General features: G+C 44.7%; 1 protein-coding gene across 1 annotated transcript in view; it reads left to right on the forward strand.

The window, feature by feature from the left end:
- The window catches only part of VDAC1 (voltage dependent anion channel 1), a 78625-nt gene that overhangs the window by 43427 nt on the left and 11439 nt on the right, over window positions 1-23759 (forward strand). Inside the window, exons 3-7 of the mRNA XM_068277922.1 lie at window positions 4070-4119; window positions 10048-10200; window positions 10300-10352; window positions 14980-15207; window positions 23452-23602. Coding sequence (XP_068134023.1) covers window positions 4070-4119; window positions 10048-10200; window positions 10300-10352; window positions 14980-15207; window positions 23452-23602 — 635 coding nt within the window. The remainder of the gene's footprint in view (window positions 1-4069; window positions 4120-10047; window positions 10201-10299; window positions 10353-14979; window positions 15208-23451; window positions 23603-23759) is intronic.

The raw sequence follows: 23759 nt of genomic DNA on the forward strand, positions 1-23759 counted from the left end.
TGTACCTAGCATTAGAGTCATTGGATCAACAGGACAGCCAGGCATTGTGCATTGTTTAAAGCAGTAGGATCAGCCATACTATGCCAGGGGAAAAAAAAACACATAAGTAGATAAATACTTGATCTACTTAACACATGTATTATACTGTCCACGGTTTGATTTCAGTGAATGTTCTATAGTAAATGATGAGAATTCTGTTCCTGGAGGGGGCCATGTATTTAGCCCACAGTTAAGGCTAATGATGTCGTGATGTCATTTCTGCCCTTTACTTTTTTTTCTTGTCTCCTCCAATCGCTGAGTCGCCTCAGCCTTGCTTGTAAACACAAGTGAGTAGGGGATTAGGTTTCAGATAAGAAGCTGGCAGGGAAATAAAGGGAAGAGAAGGAATAGATTATAGATAAAAAGAACCCCCTGCATGAAATTCTTTGGCACCGTCTACTAAAGGGCCAGTGCTCCTTAAGTACGTGATAACTCCAAATCATAACAGCAGAAAAAGTTTTGAATGCAGGATTAGCATCTTTATCACGTAATACACTCAGACCAGTTGCTGTTGAAATTTGATTTTTATGGTGACGATACCGCTTTAAAGAGACACTGAAGTCTTTTTACCTTCTCTTATTCAGCCTTCCTCAGCATTAAATTCTAAGCCGAATTGCTGCATCCCCATGGCAAAACGAGTTATTTATAGCCCTGAAAAATTCATCGACTTTGCAGGTTGTAGATTTTGCTGCCTGGTAGAGGCAGAGCTTTGCGCAGTAGCTCTGCCTTTTATACAGTCAATCTCCGCCTCTTCCCGCCCCTCTCCGTCTTCTTTCACTGAGAGGAATGGGGAGAGGCAGAATTTGACTGGATAAGAGGCAGAGCTACTGCGCAAAGCTTTGCTTCTACCAGGAAGCAGAATGATACGACCTGTGGAACTTTGCTGGGCATTTTCAGGGCTATAAATGACTCGCGGGGATGCGCGGGGAAGGCTGAATAAGAAAATAAGGTATAAAAACGAGACTTCAGTGTCTCTTTAAAAGAAAACAAATATGTCAGCCTCCATATGTCGCTCACCTTGGGTTCCCTTTAAAGTGAACCAGAGACGAAGCACCCTCATGTATTTTACCATATATATCAGTAGGAACATTAGAGAAAACACCTACATTGCTCTGTTTCATTCTTCACTGTTCAGCTTGCTTCTTATCAGCCCTTATGAAATCCCCGACTGAGCATTCAGTCTGGCTTTGCTATAATGACTCAGCTATAATGATTCCTGAGCAAAGCCAGACTGAATGCTCAGTCGGGGATTTTATCCGGGCTGATAACAAGCAGGCTGAACAGTGAAGAATGAAACAGAGAGCAGGGTAGGTGTTTTCACTAATGTTCCCACTGATATATATGATAAAATACACGAGGGTGCTTTGTCTCTGGTTCACTTTTAGTGGATTTTCTGTTCATGTCTGGATATTTGATCATAGAACCTCATTAGAACTTCAGTAATAACTGCGAAAGCGATAAAACTTTCCTAGAACACAAAAAGGTGTCCAGTTGAAGTCAGCCTGTGTTGTGCAGTTTTCAGCGGCGGTAGGTAATGTTATGTACGGTACAATCACAGGGAGGTTACGCTGTGTAAACTTTCCCGTATAGACGTGTCGTAGCCTGTTCTGTGCCGCCATAAACCTGTTCTTAGTAATTGTGCCAGAAAGCACACGGCAAATGAATGTGCATCTGTACTAATTGCTCATAAAGTTTTACATTTTCGAGCATGAACCAAAAGATGATGCAAATGGCCGTAATAGGTAAAGCAACGTACATACATTGCTACCACTCAAAGGGAATCTGAAGTGAAAATACACTTATGATCTAATGATTTGTATGTGTATTACAGCTAAAAAATAAAACATTAGCAGCAGAGATATGAGTCTCATATTGCTTCCAGTACAGAAAGAGTTAAAGTGTACCAGAGCTAAGAGAAATTTTAAAAGTTTTCTACATACCTGGGGCTTCCTCCAGCCCCATGTGCACGGATTGTTCCCACGCCACCATCCTCAGTCTTCTCCCTCTTTGATACCGGGTCCCGTAACTTTAGCCAGTCGCGGCCAGTCTGCGCAAAAGAAGTGCGCCCTCTATGTACAGTATCTCTCCACTGACTGCTGACCCAGTACCGAAGGGCGATCCGTGCCTATGGGGCTGGAGGAAGCTCCAGGTATGTGTAAAACTTTTTAATTTCTCTCAGCTTTGGTACACTTTAAGAAACTTGGTATCTATGTGAAAGAGTTTCACTGATCTCTCTGACTTTCAAAGTCGCAGAGAGCTCTGTCTTCTGAAGCTTATTATCTCAAATGTCTGTTACTGTATCTTGCTGTTTCAGCAGAGGAAAGTTCAAAAGGTCATTAGCTTGCTCTGTGAAATGATTTAGAATGCTGAGTGTATTGTTTTAACTGCAAATATTAGAGCATGATGCAATGTTATTAAAAAAAAAAAAAAAAACTACTATATAACTGAAAATAAAAATGAGACTATTTTCTTTTTATACTAATGCTCTATTAGTCGTATTACACAACCAAGTCATTATAGTATAATTTTTTTTTCCCGCTTCAGTGTCACTATAAAGTAAACCTGAGATGAGCCTCAAAAAAAAGTTTACACATACAGTACCTGGGGCTTCCTCCAGCCCCCTTCAGGCTGATCGCTTCTTCGTTGTCCTCCTTCAACACCTGGATCCTCCGCTATGGTTCCCGGTAATTTCTCAAGTTGGGGATTACTGCGCTTGCGCCCTATCGTGCTCCCGTCGCTGGGAGAGTTCTGAGTCTGTGCATTGCTACTGCAAAGGCACTGAACGCTCACGGCCAGGGGGCCGGACTGCTCCTACGCCGACTTGGGAAACTACCGGGACCATTAGCAGAGGATCCAGGTGGTGGAGAAGGACAGCAAAGGGGGCTAGAGGAAGCCACAGGTATTTTTTCTCATCTTGGGCACCCTTTAAGGTGGCCATACATTAATAGATAGCCACCAGATGTGCCCAAAAGATAGATCCCTTTTTGAAATCTGATCGGAGATGGATCTATACCTGCCACACACTGCAAGTAGATGTTTAATAGATTTCAGCTTGAAGTCTATTGAGCCGCAGCTAGAGACTAAAGGGGCCCATACACTCATCCGATTTTCTGGCCGACCGATCGATCCCGATCGATCGATTGATCGTTTGCCAATCGACCGATCGATGACCGATTTCGATGGATTTCCATCGAACTGGCAGGGTGGAAAATTTAGGTCGATCTGATGAGATTGGTTATCAGTTTACATTGGCCTTAATGGAAATCTGATGGCAAAAAAATGCCATCAGATCGAATTTCAATATTTCAAACTGAAATCTATTGGAATTCTATCCTGGTAAAAAATGTTCTAAAAACGCATCAGATAGATCATCAGATGCATTTCTTATCTATCTGCTGCCAATCTGACGAGTGTATGGGCACCTTAAGGGGCGTCTAGCTTTTCCCCTGTACCTCGCTTTTTGTGAGTGAGATCTTCCATTAAGGCGATCAATAATTGCAATAGACTTCAAATGGAAATTGATTGAAATTACGATTGACACCACGTGGTACAGGCGCTCGTGGTGACCATTTAAAAGGACATCGGCCCCTGCACGAGGCCTTCACGGTGAAATCTATTGGAAACCTGTCTGCAGGGTGTTGTCAGGCAAGAGACCACTTTCTGATCAGATTTGGTCAGAGAGGGATATCATGGTCGATCTGGTGGCCGATCAATAGGTATATGGGTACCTTTAGAGTTTCTACGCTGGATCTGTTCTTTTCCTGATGCCACTGTTTAGACTTTATTCTCTTTTATGGCTGTTCAATGAGATGCAAATAATTTATGCAGGATTATGTACATTTTTGTATGCACATTTATACAACTTGAAAATGGATGAATGAAATTCCACCTTGGCGGGATTCAGTTTGCATACAAAAGTTACATAATCCTGCATCAGCTTGGAATTCTTTCCATCTCATTGACCATCCCTGTTCTTTGATTTAGGACGAGTGTCCCTGCCATCACTGAATTCTGTTTGTTCCATTTGTAGGTTTCGGCTTCATTAAACTTGATTTAAAGACAAAGTCTGAAAATGGCCTGGTAAGTGGAGAGGGATGTTGTCACATACTTGCATTGTGTCCTCACTACAGCGTGCGATTAGAAAGGAGGTTGAGGTTTGGTTGGACGAGGTTGTGCCACTTCCTTCTCAGTGTTTGGTACTATTTTGCAATATTTCACATACAGCTGGGTGATTTCTAGCACAGTTTAAAACTGCCTACAGGTGTTGAAGATAAAATTCACTTTTCATTAGAAATCTGCTATAAACGTGGTTGATGGAGTTTTCAGAGACACTTCATGTAGCATCGGCTAGCTAGGGGCTAGAAGCACAATGGCGAATCAATGGGAACCGATGTCGAGCGCTTTTCTGCTAATGCTTACTCGAAAGAGCGACAGGGGGGTCGGCACTAGATGCGACAGGCAGAACAGATGAGGGAAACCGGTTCATGGCTGTGTCTCCAGATAAGTAGATAAGTAGATTCAAGGTGCGATTAGGTAGATGCAAAGGTCCAGGAACCAGACCAATAAATTTCCATAAATACCTTTGTGTAACAAAGGTATTTATGGAAATTTATTGGTCTGGTCCTCCTCGGACACTGCAATGTATGGACAGCCTGATAGCCGCTTCACGGGCAAAGGCGGCTTTTTCAGAGGCAGAAAAACACACAGCTGATCTGATCTGAGGTCTTCATCATGGTGAGTGGGGTGGGGGTCCCTGTAACTACCTAAAACTGTCACTTGTCACTAAAACTGTCACTAAACTGTTACAAAAAACTGGTACTAAACCAGTCACTAAAACTGGCACCTTCCACTAAACATGGGGGGTTCCTGTCACTACCTAAAACTGGGGGGCACCTGTCACTAAACATGGTGGGACCTTGTCACTACATAACACTGGGGGGCACCTGTCACCACCTAAACTAGGGGGGTCTCTGTCACTAAACATGGGGGGACCTTGTCACTACATAACACTGGGTGGCACCTGTCACCACCTAAACTAGGGGGGGTCCCTGTCACTAAACATGGGCGGCACCTGTCATCACCTAAATTGGAGGGGCCCCTGTCACTACCTAAACTGAGGGAGGCACTCACAATCTAATCCCTACCATAGTCCAAGTCTAATGTCCCACCATTGCTAAGTAAATGAAAATTTGGCTACACCCGTGCCCCACACCCACATCTGGGTCCATGGTCACTCCCCCTAAAATAAATAAATAAATAAAAAATAATAATTTCTGCGGACACCCCTGCCTATTGTATGGGACAGTATTATACTTTTGAACAAGACAAGTAAAAGTTGTTTTATATTGTCAGTTTACTACTTTATTCACTATTGTGTCCCAAAAATTATGGCATTTTGTAATTGATGCAACTGTCGTATCAGTCATGAAGCTTTTTCTACGGTTTACCCATATTGAACATATTGTAGAACTCAGCTGTAACACGTTTGGCCTGCATGCCTGGTGTGCCTGTAGGAAAGTGAGAGCACAGAATGCCAGAGAAAGGGTTGGGTGTCAGATACAGATCACAACGCAGAATCCGGAATCACGCAGATGGGTTGAGCTGCCAGGATTAGCATGGATGCCGTTTTCACGCAGGCACTAATCCCAGCAGTGATCATGCAGATTTTAGTTCGAATCACTTTGCTCAAGAAACACATTAGTGCTTGCTGCAGGTTCCAGTGATTAATTCTCAGTTCACGCACTATTAGTTTTTAGATTACAGACTCAGGGATGACTCATTCTTTGCAGAGAACTTTATGTAGGTTACAAGGTGCCCTACAAGGAAAATTTCCACTCAGGGCTTTACCAAGAATCTGCAGCAAGCAGTTGGTGATGTTAGGCATTCTGTGCCTCCATTGTCTCTCACTTCCTCCTCTAGAATACTGGCAGTCCCCAGAAATAGACAGCGAAGTCAAGGCAGCTGGCCAGGAGGTGACTATACCTGATCCATAGACCCTCCCTGCTCGGGTGCACTGATGCAGAGCTTTTGTCCTCCTTTCGCACTGCCTGTACTAGAGGTTTGGCTGGACTTGGTGATGCAACTGCGTATGGATGTTCTGAGTCGTGGCCGAATCAGATCTGGACAAACCTCTAGTACGGACAGTGTGCACCATGTGAGGAAAGAAAAAGACTGAAGTTCTCCACTAGGGCAGCCAAGTGGCGCTGGACTGTGGATCAGGGATGTCCACCTCCCAACCTGCTGAGTTGTCACTCACTGTCTGTCTCTGGGGTCTGCTTGTCTTTTGGAAGGGGTGGTAAATTGTTATTTTAGATGATACTGATATATTTTATGTGGTGGAGAAGAGGGGGTTGTCAGTGCCTCAGATCAGTTTAGATCCTAGCAACGCCCCTGGCTGCAAGCAATACATCTGTTTTGTGCACCAGACTAAAAGTAAATTTTCTGATTAAAGTAAACCTGATATGAAAGAAATAACGATATATTCCTGGGGCTTCCTCCAGCCCCCTTCAGGCTGCCCAGTCCCTCGCCCTACTCATACGCCGCCTGGATCATCCATAATTCGGCCAGGCAATTCCGCTAGTCGGCAGTAACTGCGCATGCCCCGTCGTGCTGCCATCATCGGGAGAGTTCTGTGCCTGCACAGTACTACTGCTCAGGTGCAGAATGCTGCTAGCAATGGGGGCACGTGTGGATGGACTATTTCTTTCATCTTAGGTACCCTTCACGTTTGAGCTGGGCAAGGTGTTACATCAATCACTGCTACCTGATCGATTCCCAATTGGGGAGTGATTGACTGCTTGCTAAATTGGGCTCTCATTGGTTTGTATAATTAAAGCACACCTAAAGTTAACAGCGTTCATGTTGGATCCACATATCTCTGTGTGTTGTCATTTTCCTTTCCTTTCCTCATCGCCTTCCCAGCAATCATTCATTGAAAAACTTAACTTTTGGCTAAATTTACTGACCGGAAGAGGCAGGCTTGCTGCGAGGTCCCTCCCATCACCCTCCCATTCCCTTCTCTTCTCTGCCCCATTCACAACCCTTAAGGGCAGGAAGTGGGAGGATGATAGGTGGGAACATTGCCATAAGCCTGACTCTTCCTGTCTATTCTGGGAACCTGGAGGAACAAGGAGAGGGACAGACAATACACAGAAGTATGTGGATCCAGCATGAAGATAGCCCTGTGGTTATCTTAGGTAGCCTTGCATTGGTTCAGGTTTCCTTTAAAGGTATATATGGGGGAGGGGGGGGGGGGGAGGGGGGGATTGCTAGAATCCATACCACCTCCAGATACCATTGTAAAACCCCTGGTTATATTGTTTTTTTATAGTACCTCAGATATAGTGCCCCCCCCCCCCCCCCCCTTACAATGCACCCAGCTGGACTGCCTGCCTTTTTAAGCACAAGGTTATAAGGTTTCCTTATAGTGCCACCTGCTGCAGCTACAGTAACCAAACCCCCTGCCCTTTCAGTGCCCTCTATTATAGTGCTGACCTTAGGAGAATGCACTGAAGCATGCTGGATGTATAGCTTCCTCTCATCATTCCCGCCTTCCTCCCCAGTTCTGAGTGTGCTGATTTATTTCCCTTGTCTGGAGTTGCATGAGTGTAATGCTGAAGGTCGGAGAATGGATGGGATACAGCTACAGGACTTGAAGCTTGGTGGCCGGCTTCGGCAAGCAGGGTCATAGCAGGAGTAGTTATCTACTTACACTTGTGCTCCAGTGTTGGGAGGGAAGGAGAACTAGGTTGCCATGGTAACAAAATTCCCAGACCAAATAACCTGTTATTGCCAGTGATAGTCATACTGGGCTTTGGAGAGAAAAATAAATACGGTACACAGGGACTTCAGGAGCCCAGTTTGGTGTAGTATGGCCAGTGGAAGTTAATGAGAGAATAGTAATTCAATACAGTGCTGATTCAGTAGAGGGGTGGAGCTCAGAGCACTGGCACTATATTAACCTGAGGAATCGGCCTAGAGTCATGAAACACATTGTGCTTGAATAAATACGTTTAAAATATTTGATGAGTTTCCTTCATTTATGAACGGATTTTTAATTTTTTCTATACATTTTGGGTGCCACCAGCTACTGTTTTCACATAGTTAAAGTTGTACTAGTTGTACTGTAACTTAACTTAAAATGTCAGTCTCTTATGAAAACAATTTATAAGCGTATTCTTCTGAATTTATTTCTGGCTACAATGAAAACAGTGCGGTCCCATTTATGTGATTGGAGATAAGGTGGCCACACAACCCTAACCCTACAATAAAATGATCACATTTTACAGTAATTCGATAAAAACAGTTGTCCTGAAAAATCAAGGTTTTTTTTTATCAGATTTCCTGTTTTTTCCAATATAAGTTGATCGGGAGTAGTGGATTTTTTCTGATAAATTTTTAGGAAAATGTAATGGTTTAGGGAAGATTGTCAATTTTATTCCTCTATAGCCCCAAGCAATTTTTTTTCAGTTTTCAATTTTTATTTTACAGGTAGTCCCCGGTTAACGAACGAGAGTTCGTTCTTAACCTGAATACTATCGATACCCAAGCGTTCTAAAATTACAGTGTGCAAATAATGTCTAAGTAGCTGTGTAAACATTTTCCTACTTTTCATGTTAAATATCAGGGGCAAAAGCTGTAATTTATTGCGGGTAGGATTTAGCTATATTGGGACAAATCAATTGCAGAAGGGGTGTCTGCTTCAATGCACAGCCAGAGTTGCATATCAGACTACAGAAAGCAAATATCAAACATATCAAACTCTGAAAGCAAAAACAGTATGATTAAGCTGTGACAATTAGATACATTTCCTCTGCTCTCTTCAGACACTTCAGTCAGAAACACAAGACACAGGAGCTGCAGCTGTTGGGAGATCTATCTGTCACACACAGAGCTACACATAGAGTTAACTGATCAAGTGTGAGGGGAATTTCCCCTCTCCTCATGGCTCAGTCAGCTCAGTTTTGGTGTCAGTAAAGATCGAAAGTATTTTGCTAACAGTAAACAAAGAAGTTGCTACTAAAATGTATACACCAGTACTTAGCAGCACTTCCCAAACAATTCCTGTGTCAATTGAATAAAATATGTGAATCGATAGTATTCCTTTAAGTCGGAACATTGTGCCATCTCAGTGCCCTGTACCGCCTTTGTGCCCCCCTGTGCCTCCGGTGTCCCCTCTGTGTCACCTCTGCCCTCTGTGCCTGCTTATACAAGTTTAAAGAGGAACTCCAGTGAAAATAATGTAGTAAAAAAAGTGCTTCATTTTTTTTTACCATAATTATGTATACATGATTTAGTCAGTGTTTTCCCATTGTAAAATCTTTCCTCTCCCCGGTTTACATTCTGACATTTATTACATGGTGACATTTTTACTGTGGGCAGGTTATGTAGCTGCTCCTAGCTGTTTTGGCTGCTAGAGACAGCTGTAAACAGCTAATTCCTGTCTGTGAACCTTGTTACATTGTAACAAACTGCCAAAAGTACCGCGGTACTCAGAGCTTCTTGTGGGAGGGGTTTCAGCACAAAATCAGTCATACAGCGCCCCCTGATGGTCTGTTTGTGAAAAGCATTATATTTCTCTTGTAAAAGGGGGTATCAGCTACTGATTGGGATAAAGTTCAATTCTAGGTTGGAGTTTCTCTTTAAAAGCCATTTTTTCTTTGAATTTTTTAAAATTGATTTTCTGAAAAACTACAAGTCCAATTTGAAAAAAAATGTTTTGACTTGTTCCCATGGAAACACAGAATCTATTCCGTTCGTATCGGCGGGTCGTTCGTAAGTCGGGGACTACCTCTATTTTCTTATAATTGGGGAAAAATTAAACTTGTTTTTGTGTGTGTTTATGTGATACATTGGTAAGATTTTCTAAATCAGGAAATTTGATAGCAGTTCTTGAATTGAAAAGATATAAAAAAAAAATGTATGGTGTGCGGCCACATAACACTTTAACATACTCTTTATCTATAAACTGATTATAATATCAGTTGTTTCTTTTTTACTGTTTTGTAGGAATTCACGAGCTCAGGATCAGCGAATGCGGAGACAAGTAAGGTCTCTGGTAGCCTGGAAACAAAGTACAAATGGTCAGAGTATGGCCTGACGTTCACAGAGAAGTGGAACACCGATAACACGCTAGGCACAGAGATCACTATAGAAGATCAGGTAAGAACTAGCAGAGCAATGTTTTCCAATGTCAGAAATACATTGACAATCGCTATGGGACTCATGTAATTGCAACTGGGCAATCTCTTTTCTATTCAGCTGACGAAAGGACTGAAGTTGACCTTTGACTCCTCGTTCTCTCCTAACACTGGGTAAGAAGTGGTTATATATGTTTTTCTTTTCCAGTATCTGTTTGATAAGGCCATGGTGTGTGCTATCTCAAATGACTTTTTCTTATGGCAGTCAGTCAGTTATATACTGTTCTGTGAGAGATGTAATCTGACTTCATACTATAAAGTGAATTCCAAGCTAAAGCTCGGGTCAAAAAGGAAATACTCACTTAATGGCCTATACCCACCTTGCGGTTTTTTTCCAATGATTTTCCAGACTGGTGATTTTTTTTTTTTTTTGAGTGACGAGCGGTCGTTTCCACGATCTTGTGAGGTGTGTACAGGTGCACGATCACGAGAACGTCGTTTAGCATTGCACAGCGATAACAACCGGTTTAGAGGGATTAGATCTTTAAAGAGAGCCCGAGGTGGGCTCAAAAAATTGAAAAAAAAAGGTAGGCTACCTGATCCGCGGGGCTGATACTAGATACTTAGCTCAGTAGTGGAAAGCCGACCCTCCTAGACCCCTGCTGCTGCCGGCGGAGTTCCTCTTCAGCTTCATGGCCATGCTTTTCTTGTACAAGCGTGGTGACTCTGTGGGTTTGCATCTGAGGAGTAGCAGAGTGCCACTAGTGCACAGAGGAAAAAGCCAGACATGATCGACTCTGTGCTATTGCCATGGCTGTAATTTGTGCCTGTGCAGTGCAACCGTGCTTGTTTACAGAGGGGTAGTGTGACCTTGAGCAATATTCAACATTAATGTCGAATATTGTTTAGAGGGTCACAGCGATGGAAAGTAGAGTGAAGGAAGACTGATCCCCCCCTACTGAGATTAGTAGCTAAGTTTTTATGGTTTAAGACTTTTTAAATACCCTTTAAAGTAGAAGAGCCGATGAAAACAATGAAAGCTTGTTTTCCTAACCTGTAGCTCATGGCATTATCCTCTTTCCATTTGTCCCATGGTATTGTCATCTGTGTAAGAACCACAAGTTCCCCCAGCTCAGAGTTCAGCATTGCTAGTAGTTTCTATTGTGTTGATAGGGCATACCATTCTATTTGTTCCAGTCATTTTGGCTTAGTTACTGAATTCTGCAGGAAAACAACTTTCCCCATTCGATTCTTTGCAGATTAGATTCATCTGCTGCAAATCGATTCCCCAAAATGTCACATTGATCACAGCTATCGATCAGACAGAATAAGATCTGGGTCAATTGGGGGTGGGGCAGTCACAGCGATAGAGCAACATCCCATTGATTAGTACATCACTGTGATTCGATCGATTTTCAATATTTTACAGCAGGGAATTTCGTCCCAACATCGGGCAGACTTGTTGCTTTGCCAATTTTCTTTCAATCCGATAAAATTATTGAACAGCTGATTGATTGGCCTGAAAAAACACCTTTTCACACTTACAAATTGCCAAACACTAGCAATTAACGCTAGCGTTTTGCGTAGGTGATTTTTAAGTGATTTAACCACTTAAGGACCACGTGGATTTTTAATGATCGGTGCTGCGCGGGCTCTCCAGCTCACAGCACAGATCAGGAATCAGCCAGGGCGATCAGACTCACCCCCCCCCCCCCCTTTTTTTCCCCACTAGGGGGATGTCCTGCAGGGGGGGTCTGATCGCTGCCTGTGATTTGCGGGGGGGGGCTCCTCAAAGCCCCCCTCCGCAGCGATATTGTGCGCTCCCTCCCCTTACCTCCCTCTCTCTTCCCCTGTGTGAGGCGCAGGACGGATATCCGTCCTGCGCCGGATAGGATAGGCTTCAGCCTATCAAATGACGGCGATCCCTGGCCAATCAGAGGCCGGGGATCGCCGATCTCCGTCACGGCGCTGCTGCGTAGCAGCGCCGTATTGATGTAAACAGCGGGGATTTCTTCCCCGCGTGTTTACATTACGTGTGCGAGCCGCGATCGGCGGCTCGCACGCTGTTCACGGAGACAGCCTCCGTGAACTAGCATGGAAAGGCCGCTCGATCGCGGCCATTTCCATGGGAAACCACTAACGACCCGCCGACGCCTATCGGCGTTAGGCGGTCGTTAAGTGGTTAACATGGAAAAATCACTGGATGCTGCTGCGATTTCAGAGCAATCGCAAAATGAGCGTGATCAGCGCCAATCGCGGCAGTGAGAACACTGCCATAGGGTATAATAGCATTAGGAATGGCCCACTATTCGCCCTAGTGTGAATAAGCCCTTAACCTTGGCTGCATTACAAAATAAGTATTACAGAACTGGCCACACACTTTATGAGAAAAGCACTGTCTACTGCTGGGGCGTCGCCACAGGAGTCTCTCATTACTAGGCTCATGCTTGATGACATCAGCAGACATGCTAGTTTATGCTGCCACCCGGGTCCAACTCAAAAAACTGAGGAGCCATTAGGGACATAGCGGTCAAGTGTTAGAAAACAGTGCAAAAGCAAGAGAGGCAAAGTGAATGGCAAACACCAGACAGATTCTTCACATGACAAAGTGATAAATAAATAAATGATTTACGAGATCAAAATAAGTGATTGGGCTGAAATCAACCAATACTATGACAATGTAAAAAAGTGCCCATTTATCCATACACGTGTTCCCATCTGTCACTCATTTATAAGGACAGAAATGAGTGCACGCTTGCACCCCCTGGTGGAGAAAAGATCAATGACATCAAAGATAGAAAAAAGAGAAAATATTCATGAATTGTCATCATTGTACAAAGGGGTCAACTGATATGACATCTGTTCCAGACATATTGCGATCAGAGATGAAATGATCAAAATCACTTCTGCACTTCTTGATGGCGCTAAGAAAAATTCCAACTGAGAAACACAATTTTAAATGAGCAATGAGTTGAAAACAAATGTTGATTTGGTTGCTTGAGAGTCAAAGTAAAAAAATAGGGCTAACTTAAAAAAAACCCAGTACTATACTTCACACTGTATACTTACAATAAACTCCGTATTAATGTTGAAATACAGTAATTAAAAACAAATTAGGAAAAAAGACTTAACTTAATGTAACAGGTTTATTACTGAATAAAGAAGTGTAAAAGTAGATTTATGCATCCTGCAAGGCCAGGATATTTTTTCTGGTTACTTGTGACTTCTGGATAAAGCGGAATTGAATACTAAATAAAAACTAGGGGCTTGATTCAGAAAGCGGTGCTAACCTAGTTAGCACGCCTTAAGACTTTGGGCGTGTTAAGTAGGGTGCTAACTAGGTTAGCACCGTTTTGAAAATCAACTCGCGCGCAAAGTCCCACGCGCGAAACGGCGCAACGCGATGCTTCGGGCCATTTCTTTGCGTTCCCGCCCACAATAGTGTCCTGCGCTTTTGCAGACAGGAACACGAAGAAAGATACGTGTGGCTCGGGGGCAGGCGCAGTTGTTGACGACTTACACGTCGACGTTAACGAAACTAGCCGGCGGTGGGAGAACGGAGGATCGTGGAGGACCGGCGGGGTACAGGACAGTTGCTGGGGGCTTGTAGAAGCCCCAGGTTAGTGAAACACTTTCTTTTTATTTACTATTCAGTTCCGCTTTAACTGAGTTCTGGATAACGGGGGTTTTACTGTATAGGAACGTGTCCCCCTGAGGAGAAATAAGGGCACACAGACAGCCCCTACTGGAGAGAAATATCAAAAGGGTTAAATTAGACAAAGTGTTAAATCAAACTATGAGGGCCCATTCACACTTGTGCGTTTTCAGAGCGAATTCAGCTTTGCTGAAAATCGCTAGCGATTTGAAAAACGTGTGCACAATTAAAGTGTATGGAAGTGTTCTCATCTAAGCATTTAGCGATTTGCTGAAACGCAAACACGTTGCATGCAGCGTTTTCTGAGCGATTCTGGAGCGATTAGCGTTTCAATAAAAGTATTTGAATTGAACTAGAAATCGCAAAACGCTAATCGCTGGAAAAACACTCTCTATACAGTGAAAAATCGCTAGGAAAAACCGCCAGAAAAACGCTCAGCATTTTGCGTTAGCGTTTAGCGATTTCTAGTGTGAATGGGCCCTGAAAGTTGTTTTTTTAATGCTGTATAGATTAATATTAACATCCATTATGGGAAATCACATCATAGCCTGTGGCATGTGTCTTAACCTCCTCGGCGTTCTATTGAGATCGCCAGGGAGGCTGCGGGAGGGTTTTTTTTTAATTAAAAAAAAACTATTTCATGCAGCCAACTGAAAGTTGGCTGCATGAAAGCCCACTAGAGGGCGCTCCGGAGGCGTTCTTCCGATCGCCTCCGGCGCCCATAATAAACAAGGAAGGCCGCAATGAGCGGCCTTCCTTGTTTTGCTTAGATCGTCGCCATGGCGACGAGCGGAGTGACGTCATGGACGTCAGCCGACGTCCTGACGTCAGCCGCCTCCGATCCAGCCCTTAGCGCTGGCCGGAACTTTTTGTTCCGGCTGCGCAGGGCTCAGGCGGCTAGGGGGGCCCTCTTTCGCCGCTGCTCGCGGCGAATCGCCGCAGAGCGGCGGCGATCAGGCAGCACACGCGGCTGGCAAAGTGCCGGCTGCGTGTGCTGCACTTTATTTGATAAAAATCGGCCCAGCAGGGCCTGAGCGGCAGCCTCCGGCGGTGATGGACGAGCTGAGCTCGTCCATACCGCTCAGGAGGTTAATATTCAGCAAAAGAAAGTTACATTAACTGCTGTGTTTTGTTTGGATCTTTTAGAAAGAAAAATGCAAAGATCAAGACTGCCTACAAAAGGGAACACTTAAATGCAGGCTGTGATATGGACTTTGATATCGCCGGTCCATCGGTACGGGGAGCCGTGGTGTTTGGCTATGAAGGTTGGTTAGCAGGCTACCAGATGACATTCGAATCCACCAAGTCCAGAGTCTCCCAGAGCAACTTTGCTGTTGGATACAAGACTGACGAATTCCAGTTGCACACTAACGTGTAAGTAAGGAAGATGCGGTCTTAGGACTTGTTTACACTATGAGCGTTTGCATATTTTTTTTTTAAATGCTGGAGATTTTAGAAATCGCCCTAAAAGCGCTTGTGCAAAGATTCCCTATGAGAGTGTTCACATGTGAGCGGTTGATTACGCTCCACTCACCACAGCACTGCCTGTACCATTTTCTGAGCACTTTAGCTCAATGGAAGGTATAGGAAAATCTCTAAGGGCTTGAAAAAGCGCTTTGTATAGTGATTTCCTGAGCGATTTTAAGAATAAATACATTGTAGTTATTCTTTTCCGGGTCAAAGAGTTCACTTCCCGACTGACGTCAGGAAGTGAAAAATGAATCGCTCATCAAAAGCGCTTACACAAAATCGCCCAACGCTCAGGAAATGCTGGGAATCGCTAGAAAAGAAATTGCACACAAAAACGCTCAGCGCTTGCGATTTATAATGTGAACAATAGCTTAAAGGAGTTCTGTTACGGGGTTTCTAAGGAGGAAAACAGACACTTACCTTGGGCGTCTATCAGCCCCCTGCAGCGGTAATGTCCCACGGCGGCGTCCTCCCATCTGCCGTTCTCCGCCGCCGGCCCCGGTCTAGCGCGGCATGGGATCCAACTGCGGCTGCGCTGCAGTGGCCGCGCACCCGCTCGCTTCCGCCTGCGTCATCGGAAGCTTACTGCGCAAGCGCAGTACAAGGCTCCGTTGTACTGCGCCTGCGCAGTAAGCCTCAGATGACGCGAGCGGAGGCGCGGCAACGCGCATTATTCGTCTGTGTGACAGACGAATAATAGCCCGGTGCCGGCTGCGGGGAACGGCGGATGGGAGTGTGTGTGTGTGTGTGTGTGTGTGTGTGTGTGTGTGTGTGTGTGTGTGTGTGTGTGTGTGTGTGTGTGTGTGTGTGTGTGTGTGTGTGTGTGTGTGTGTGTGTGTGTGTGTGTGTGTGTGTGTGTGTGTGTGTGTGTGTGTGTGTGTGTGTGTGTGTGTTACCACAAGCAGAATCTCTGATGGTCTCTGGTACCCACACTTAAAATCGAATTGGTTGCTATGGGGCGGTATGGATGGTGTGGTGCAGCAATGCTTCTCTCAGATCATTTGTTTTTAGTAAATTAGTTTTCTGTTGGTTGGAGATCCCTTTTGGAACCACAGCAGTTCTGCTGCTAATTGCCTGGCCTGCTGCTCATGGATATCAACCATTTCATTTGACTTCTCAGGAAGTTCTTACTGTGCAGGAAATTTGTCAGAGCTCACACATTACTTGGGTCTCTGTTTAAGTGCAGGAGAAAGGATGTGTATTATTTACATGATAGATTTGAAACTTTAATAATTGATTAGCTGCTCTTTGACTCAGGCATAATTAAGTCTTTTCCCTCTGCCACCATTGTTTTCAAGTGCTGTCTTTTATAAATGTGATGTAAAGGTCTCCTTAACCTCCTTAGAGGTAACCCTGAGTCAGGCTCAGGATTGAAATCTGCAGCTCAGAGCAGCAACCCGAGCCTGACTCTGGGTAGCCGCCGGGAGGTATATAAAGAGTCTGTGCGCAGCAGACATTTGGGATCTAGACTCTGGCAGCCATTCTTCTTATGGTCCTTGGAAGCCCTGGATCCCTCTGGTGAGATCGCTGTCTATCCTCATGACGATGGCGATCTCACTATAGGGGTAGAGCACCGCATAGTGGATGGACGGATAATTGCAGTGCTGGATCCAGGGGAGGTGAGTTATTTGCAGGGCTGCCACAGATCTATCTAGCGTTATGATTTTTTTCCTGCTTTTAGGGTCTAAAAACTTGAAAAATTGCACTGCTTTTAGACCCTAAAACCTGGAAGTAATTATACCGCTATTGAGGTTAAAGAGAAACTGTAACCAAAAATTGAACTTTATCCCAAGCAGTAGCTGATACCCCCTTTCTCATGAGAGGTATTTTCCTTTTTACAAACAGATAATCAAGGTGCTCTGTATGGCTGATATTGGGGTGAAACCCCTCCCACAATGTTTTGTCAGGACCATGGTTCTGACATCACACTGTAGGAGCCTTGTTGCATTGTGGGAAATAACAGTTGTTTACAACTGCCAGAAAAGCAACAGCATCTCTTTCCACTGACATCACCTGCCAGCAGTAAAAATGTCACCATGTGATAAATGTCAGAATGTAAATCAGGAAGGGGAAAGATTTTACAGTGGGCAAACACTGACTAAAGGTGCCCATACACTTACTCGATTTTCCACTGATACACAGCAGATTCGATCACTGTGATCGAATCTGCTGTGAAATCGATGCGCACACGCTGACTGATCGACCGATTTCCATCCGAATTCGAAGGATCCCGTCGATCTGTCTACGCGGAAAATTTTGCTCAATCGCCCGTGGGTTGGGAGTGCGTCGATAGCGACGTTCGAATGTCCGACGACTGACGCTAGCGGCAATACATTACCTGTTCCGCCGGCGCGTGTCCCCGCTGTCCCTTATCCGCGCTGGGCTCCAGCTGGCTTCACTTCCGGGTGGGGGAAGTTTAAACAGTAAAGCGCCATCTACTGTTTATACTTCGCCCGATGGGAAGTAAAGTGAAGCTGAAGCCCAGAGCGGAGAAGAGACAGCGGAGACCGGGGGACTCGCGCCAGCCGGATCAGGTAATGTATGCAGGGGAGGGGGGGGGGGGCTGCGGCAGCTCCACAGATTGCGAATGGATTTCATAGTGAAATCGAATCAAAATCTGTTTGCAGTGTAGGCAGCCAATAGATCCCTCTTTGATCATATTTGATCACAGAGGGATCTATCTGCTGGTCGATCTGGTGGCAGTCGACCAGTGTATGGCTGCCTTAAATCATTTATACATAATTATTGTAAAAACAAAGCACTTTTTTTATTACATTACTTTCACTGGAGTTCCTCTTTAAAGAACATCTGAGCTAAATATTAGATCTACTTACCTGGGGCTTCCTCCAGCACATAGTCTTTGTAGTCCCTCTGTGTAGTTCCGCTGCTCTCCAGTGCACTGCTTGCCCCTCTGAAAGATTTGTGATCGTGAACTTTTGCACATGCACGAGCACATCTGCGCGCCTCTCTCGATTGTGCTCCCATGGTTGGAAGTGTTCTGCGCTTGCGCAGTTTGTGTTTGTAAACTGCACAAGCGCAGATTGCTCCCGGCCACGGGCGCCCCAAAGAGGGGTGATCGGACGCACATGTGAAATAACCGGCGCCCATAGCTGTGGTGGCAAATCTTATAGAGGGGCTAGCGGCACACAGGAGGGTAGCAGAACTACAACGAGCGACCAGATAGACTGCTAGAGGCTGGAAGTAGATCCAGGTAAGTAGATCTAATCTTTATCATTTTAGCTCACATGTCCTTATTAAGCTAGCCATACATGTGTCCCTAATCTAGACTAGCGCCATTGTGTTTGTACTCACAAAATGCCCCGTATGTTCCTGTATGCTCTTTAGAATGATGAGGTAATCCCCGCCGTTAGGCTTTGGGCCTCTCAGACCATCAAAGCAGCATAACTTTGATTTAGATCCAGCTTCCGCCCCACTCCTACCCTAGTTATATCATTGCCCGCCCATCCTCCCCTTGACATGACTTGTAGGAGGTAAGCGGAGTTCGGAATTGCCTGGAGGTTACTGGCGAGGATTACATTACCATACAGATGAAGATAACAGAATGGATACTGTACAGTGTAATGCTGGGTACGCACGATGCCACTTCCTGTCAACTGGTAATCTAACAGGAAGTAGCATCGTGTGTACATGTCCAAACTGCTCCCAATCGATAACTGGATGCTTTTCCCATGATAACATGACAGGTGTGTGTACAAACACAAATCTCTTTGATTGCTGAAATTATCTTTTGCTGTGACTTTTTGTGAGTCGGTGACCAGTGCCTGCACTGTGCTTTGGAGAGGGGAAGAGCAGGAGGTGTCCTGCTGTGGGGAGTGCAGTAGCAATTGGACCAATGAATCCAACATAGCAGATTGCTAAGGAGGCAGTGACACAGGTAGGAGAGATGCTTTTACGGACAGAAGACTATTTCCAATACACACCATGCAATTTCCTGTCAGATGGGTCAAATCAATTATTTCCGATCAATTTTTCTGATTAATTTTCCATTCACTGTACAAAAACGATCAGAGAAGTGATCGGGAATCGGATTGGACCTGCCAAAAATAATCGATTTCACCTATCTGTCAAAAGAGAAATTGTATAGCTTGTTCTAGGCATAACAAATGACTCAGCAACACAAGTGTAAAATCTGGACGTAGCTTTAGGTTTAAACACTATTAATAGTGGTACAGTACCTATCCTGACCACCAGAGGGAGGATTCCAGAACAGAGTTTGATTGCTCTTTCACTTACATCTTATTTCTCCATATATAGACTATAGTTGTAACACACCCCTCTCCTCTCTCCAACGGACGATCAGAGTGGACATTACCCGGTCTGCTCACCCTGGCCGTTTGTAGTCCAGTTGCTTTACATCCAATGCTTGCTTTTATCTATTACCACACTGTCATTATTGTGCCCCTTATATAATGATTATTGCCACTGTTACCACCTAGTATTGATAAACTCCTGGCTCCACCACTCTGTTTAAGCTACTTTCTACCTCACAATCGAGGGAACGACATCATAGGGAATGAAATACAGAATTCAAATCTAGGAATAAGTGTCATCACTCAGGGTATATGCCAAATCAGAAACAGTATTATTGGATAGCAAATAATAACCAACAGACTAACCAATTAAAATAATCTAAAATCGGCCAAACCGGAGCGCTCCCACATTGCATATCATCACCGCATTCACGCTCCTTCATCCGCTCTGGTACTAGCACCAATTTGCCAGCATCTTCAAAGAGGGGGGAGAGACATGCATTCAAGTGCCGATGCGGTTATGTTGTAATCTTCGGCTAGTGGAGTAAGTCAATGGGTGTATCTCACCAACAGCATGTGCAGTCAGTACCTCCCTTCGGAATTCCACCACCGCAGCTTCCACCTTCCCTCCTTCCGGGATACTAGCATACCAGTAGTTGCCGCTGATGCAAATTGCTTGACTGTGCTGCGAACAGTCGCTCTACCCTGTCGTTTGCACTGTGAGCTCCAGGCCTCTGCTGCAGCAGTCAATCGAAGTGCTCGTAGGCCTACTGGACTTGACCCCGCCCATCTACACGTTACGCCCACTACCTTGCGAGCTTCGTCAGGGTGTGCGTCTGTTTCGAATTTGGCATATACCCTGAGTGACGACAGTAATTCCTAGATTTGATTGCCACTATTACCACCACCAGATAGCTGCTGGAAAAGATTGAATAATTAAATAATGCTAATTCTTCTTTCCAGACTGCCTCTACTTAGAGCTAGTTCACATTAGCCAGTATTTTAGATCCAAGGAACTTGATCCAAGCTGGGGTACATAATCACATACTAACCTGAGAAGTGGGAAGCTTCTGGATTCTATAGGGGCTTCCCACTGCCTTCCCATTACTGAGCAAAGACCCACCAAACATTACCAACAAGGGCTTGTTGGTAATCTAATTGGGGCTGCACTTTGCGGCTCTTTAAACCGCCGTATGATCTTGGCCACCGTGCTGCAGCTCAGTTTCAGGATATTTGCTAAATACTTATAGCCTAGGCCAACTTTACGTAGACCAATTCTATTTTTAAAGATCCTCAGAGAGTTCTCGGCCATGAGGTGCCATGTTGAACTTCCTGTGACCAATATGAGAGAGTGTGTGTGAGAGGGATAATACCAAATTGAGCACACCTGCTCCTCATTCACACTTGAGAACTTGTAACTCTAACATATAACATGACGCCAGGGAGGGAAAATGTCTAATTATGCGTAATGTTGGCATTCTTCAATTAGGGGTGTACTCACTTCTGTTGCTAGCAGTTTAGATATCAATGGCTGTGTGTTGAGTTATTTTGATGGGACAGCAAATTTATACTTTTATACAAGCTGTACACGGACTACCTCACATTGGCCTCAATTCACTAAGCAGTTTAGACTAGTCTACTGATTTTTTAGTGTACAGATGGTTTGGTCAGTTGCATCAAAGGGGAATTCACTATTACCAAATGTTTTAGACCCGTTTTTAGACCTGGTCTAAAACGTTTGGTAATTGGTGTCGGTAAAGCAGGGGAAATGATCAAAAGATGCAATTCACAAACAAGTAGCTATGACTGACATCCTTCTCCTTTGATGAGCTCTCCTTTGCATACAATTAAACTCCTGCATAATTAATTCATACGGTTCCATCCTCACATCTAATATACCTCACAGAATTACTTTGCCTAAAGAAATCAGCTGGTCTAATTTCTGTCAGAAAAAGTGGGCGTGGTTACTCCTTGTTTGCCTTTGTGAATTGTGTAATTACTGAATGTTAGACCAGGTCTAAAGACAGGTCCAAAACATTACACCACACCATCAGTAGTCTAAAAACCATCTGTAGCCTAGTCTAAACTGCTTAGTGAATTGAGGCTATAGTATCAGTCATACCTTAAAGGGAACCTTAAGTCAACTTTATTTTCAAATATAAAGATATTACCTGAAAGCTATCTATCAGCCCCGCAATTCCACCTATGAAGCGCCGCTGTGGAGTGTTTATTTTCTGTGTTACCGGCAGGTTGAATTTTTATCATTTATTCAAAATGGAACTATTTCCGGGTCAGCCAGCGCTTGTTGCTGTCATGTCTCCTCCTGCCTCGTTGCTACACTCGCTCGTGCACTGCCTTATCTGTTTCAGTGCACAAGCATAGTGTCCACAAAGCGCTGTTCCCGAGGCATATACTGGAGCATGCGCAGACACTTCATTTAGTGGCCGGCTGAGTTTCGCAATCCAAATAAACCCAAATTTATTTATAGTATATTCGGCGGCAGTAGGACCCAGCGAGGGAAGGAAGATTTATGTGATTACAATCCTAGGTCATTCACTGTCAGGCGCCGACAGGGCCAGCTGTCGAGGAGGATTTATGGAAAACGGAGGACTTGATAAGAGAACAGACACAGCAGTAAGTCTCTTATCAGCCTCCTCTATTATGCACACTATTTGTTATTTAAAAAAAAAAAAAAATGGCTTAAGTGCCTCTTTAACCTCCTTGGCGGTAATCCCGAGCCGATTGCTCTGGTCCTGCTGGGCCGATTTGCATAATTTTTTTTCCCAAACACGCAGCTAGCACTTTGCTAGCTGCATGTTTGTTCCGATCGCCGCCACTCGCCGCCGATCCGCCGCTACCCGAGGGCCTCCCCCCACAGACCCCTTGCACAGCCTGGTCAATCACTGCCAGGCTGCACTATGGGGTGGATCGGGACTCCCTCTGACGTCATGACATCAATGATGTCGATGACATCAGTCCGATCATCGCCATGGCGACGGGGAAGCCCATACAAAAAAATCCCGTTCAGAACAGGATTTCCTGTTGGGATTATGAGCTGGCGGTGATCGGAGGGGCTGGGCGGATGCTGCAGGGAGGGGGGAAGCATGTAGCTAGTGCTAGGCTAGCTACATGCTAAAAAAAAAAAAACCTCCCGCGGCCGTGCACCGCAAATAATTAGAACGGCAGGGAGGTTAAAGGAGTGATCCAAGCACCTGAAAAAAAAAATCCACTTACCTGGGGCTTCCTCCAGCCCGTGGCAGCCGTCCTGTGCCCTTGCCGCAGCTCCGGTGGCCCCCGGTCTTCCGGGTCGGCTTCTTCTGCACTTCACCGCGCGGGTCACGTGGTCTCTCCGACATCATCAGGACGGTACTGCGTCTTAAGTGTTGTCCCATGAAAAGATGTTCTTACTGTTTAATAGATTAATTGATAAAAAAACCTGCATATTTCAATATTTAGTGTTATTTATAAATTAATATTTTTTCCTGCTGAAAATGCACCTTGCACTTGAAGAACAAAGTATCAGCAGTTAAACTGTCTGCAGCAGATTGTCAAGAGCTTCCTCTTTTAACTCCCCCACAACATACATATGCTGTAATAGGAGTGATGCTTGTGTTTATATCATTTATGATGTAATTCCTGAAGAAGCATGTGATCAGTTTGATTTCTGACAGAGGTGCCAGGCTCCTGATTTCCTGTGGTATTTCCTGGTTCTGTCCTTTCATGCCATTTATAGGTGCACCTGTTTATGCAGCTTCAGTTGCTGCATAGAACTGTTTAACCTTTGAATTGATGTAGCGTATTAATGATTTACTTTTATTGCTTACATGCTATCCAGCTTTATTGGTTCTTGCTTTGACATTTGGTGTACTGCCCACAGGAATGATGGGACAGAATTCGGTGGCTCGGTGTACCAGAAAGTGAACGATAAATTGGAGACAGCCATAAACCTGGCCTGGACTGCGGGAAACAGCAACACCCGCTTTGGAATTGCAGCCAAATACCAGCTTGACTCAGATGCTTCTTTTTCGGTAAGTATGCAAAGTGACAGCATCACAACAATGTCAGCAGGGGGCGATGTGTGTGCATCGACCAGACTTTCAGCACCATTCATTACAAAAATGACACACAACTGCTCTAAGATGGCAGAGAAGCGTACATGGATTCCACAAGTTGCACCTCGGAGGG

This window comes from Hyperolius riggenbachi, chromosome 3 (assembly GCF_040937935.1).
Source record: "Hyperolius riggenbachi isolate aHypRig1 chromosome 3, aHypRig1.pri, whole genome shotgun sequence".
NCBI lineage: Eukaryota > Metazoa > Chordata > Amphibia > Anura > Hyperoliidae > Hyperolius > Hyperolius riggenbachi.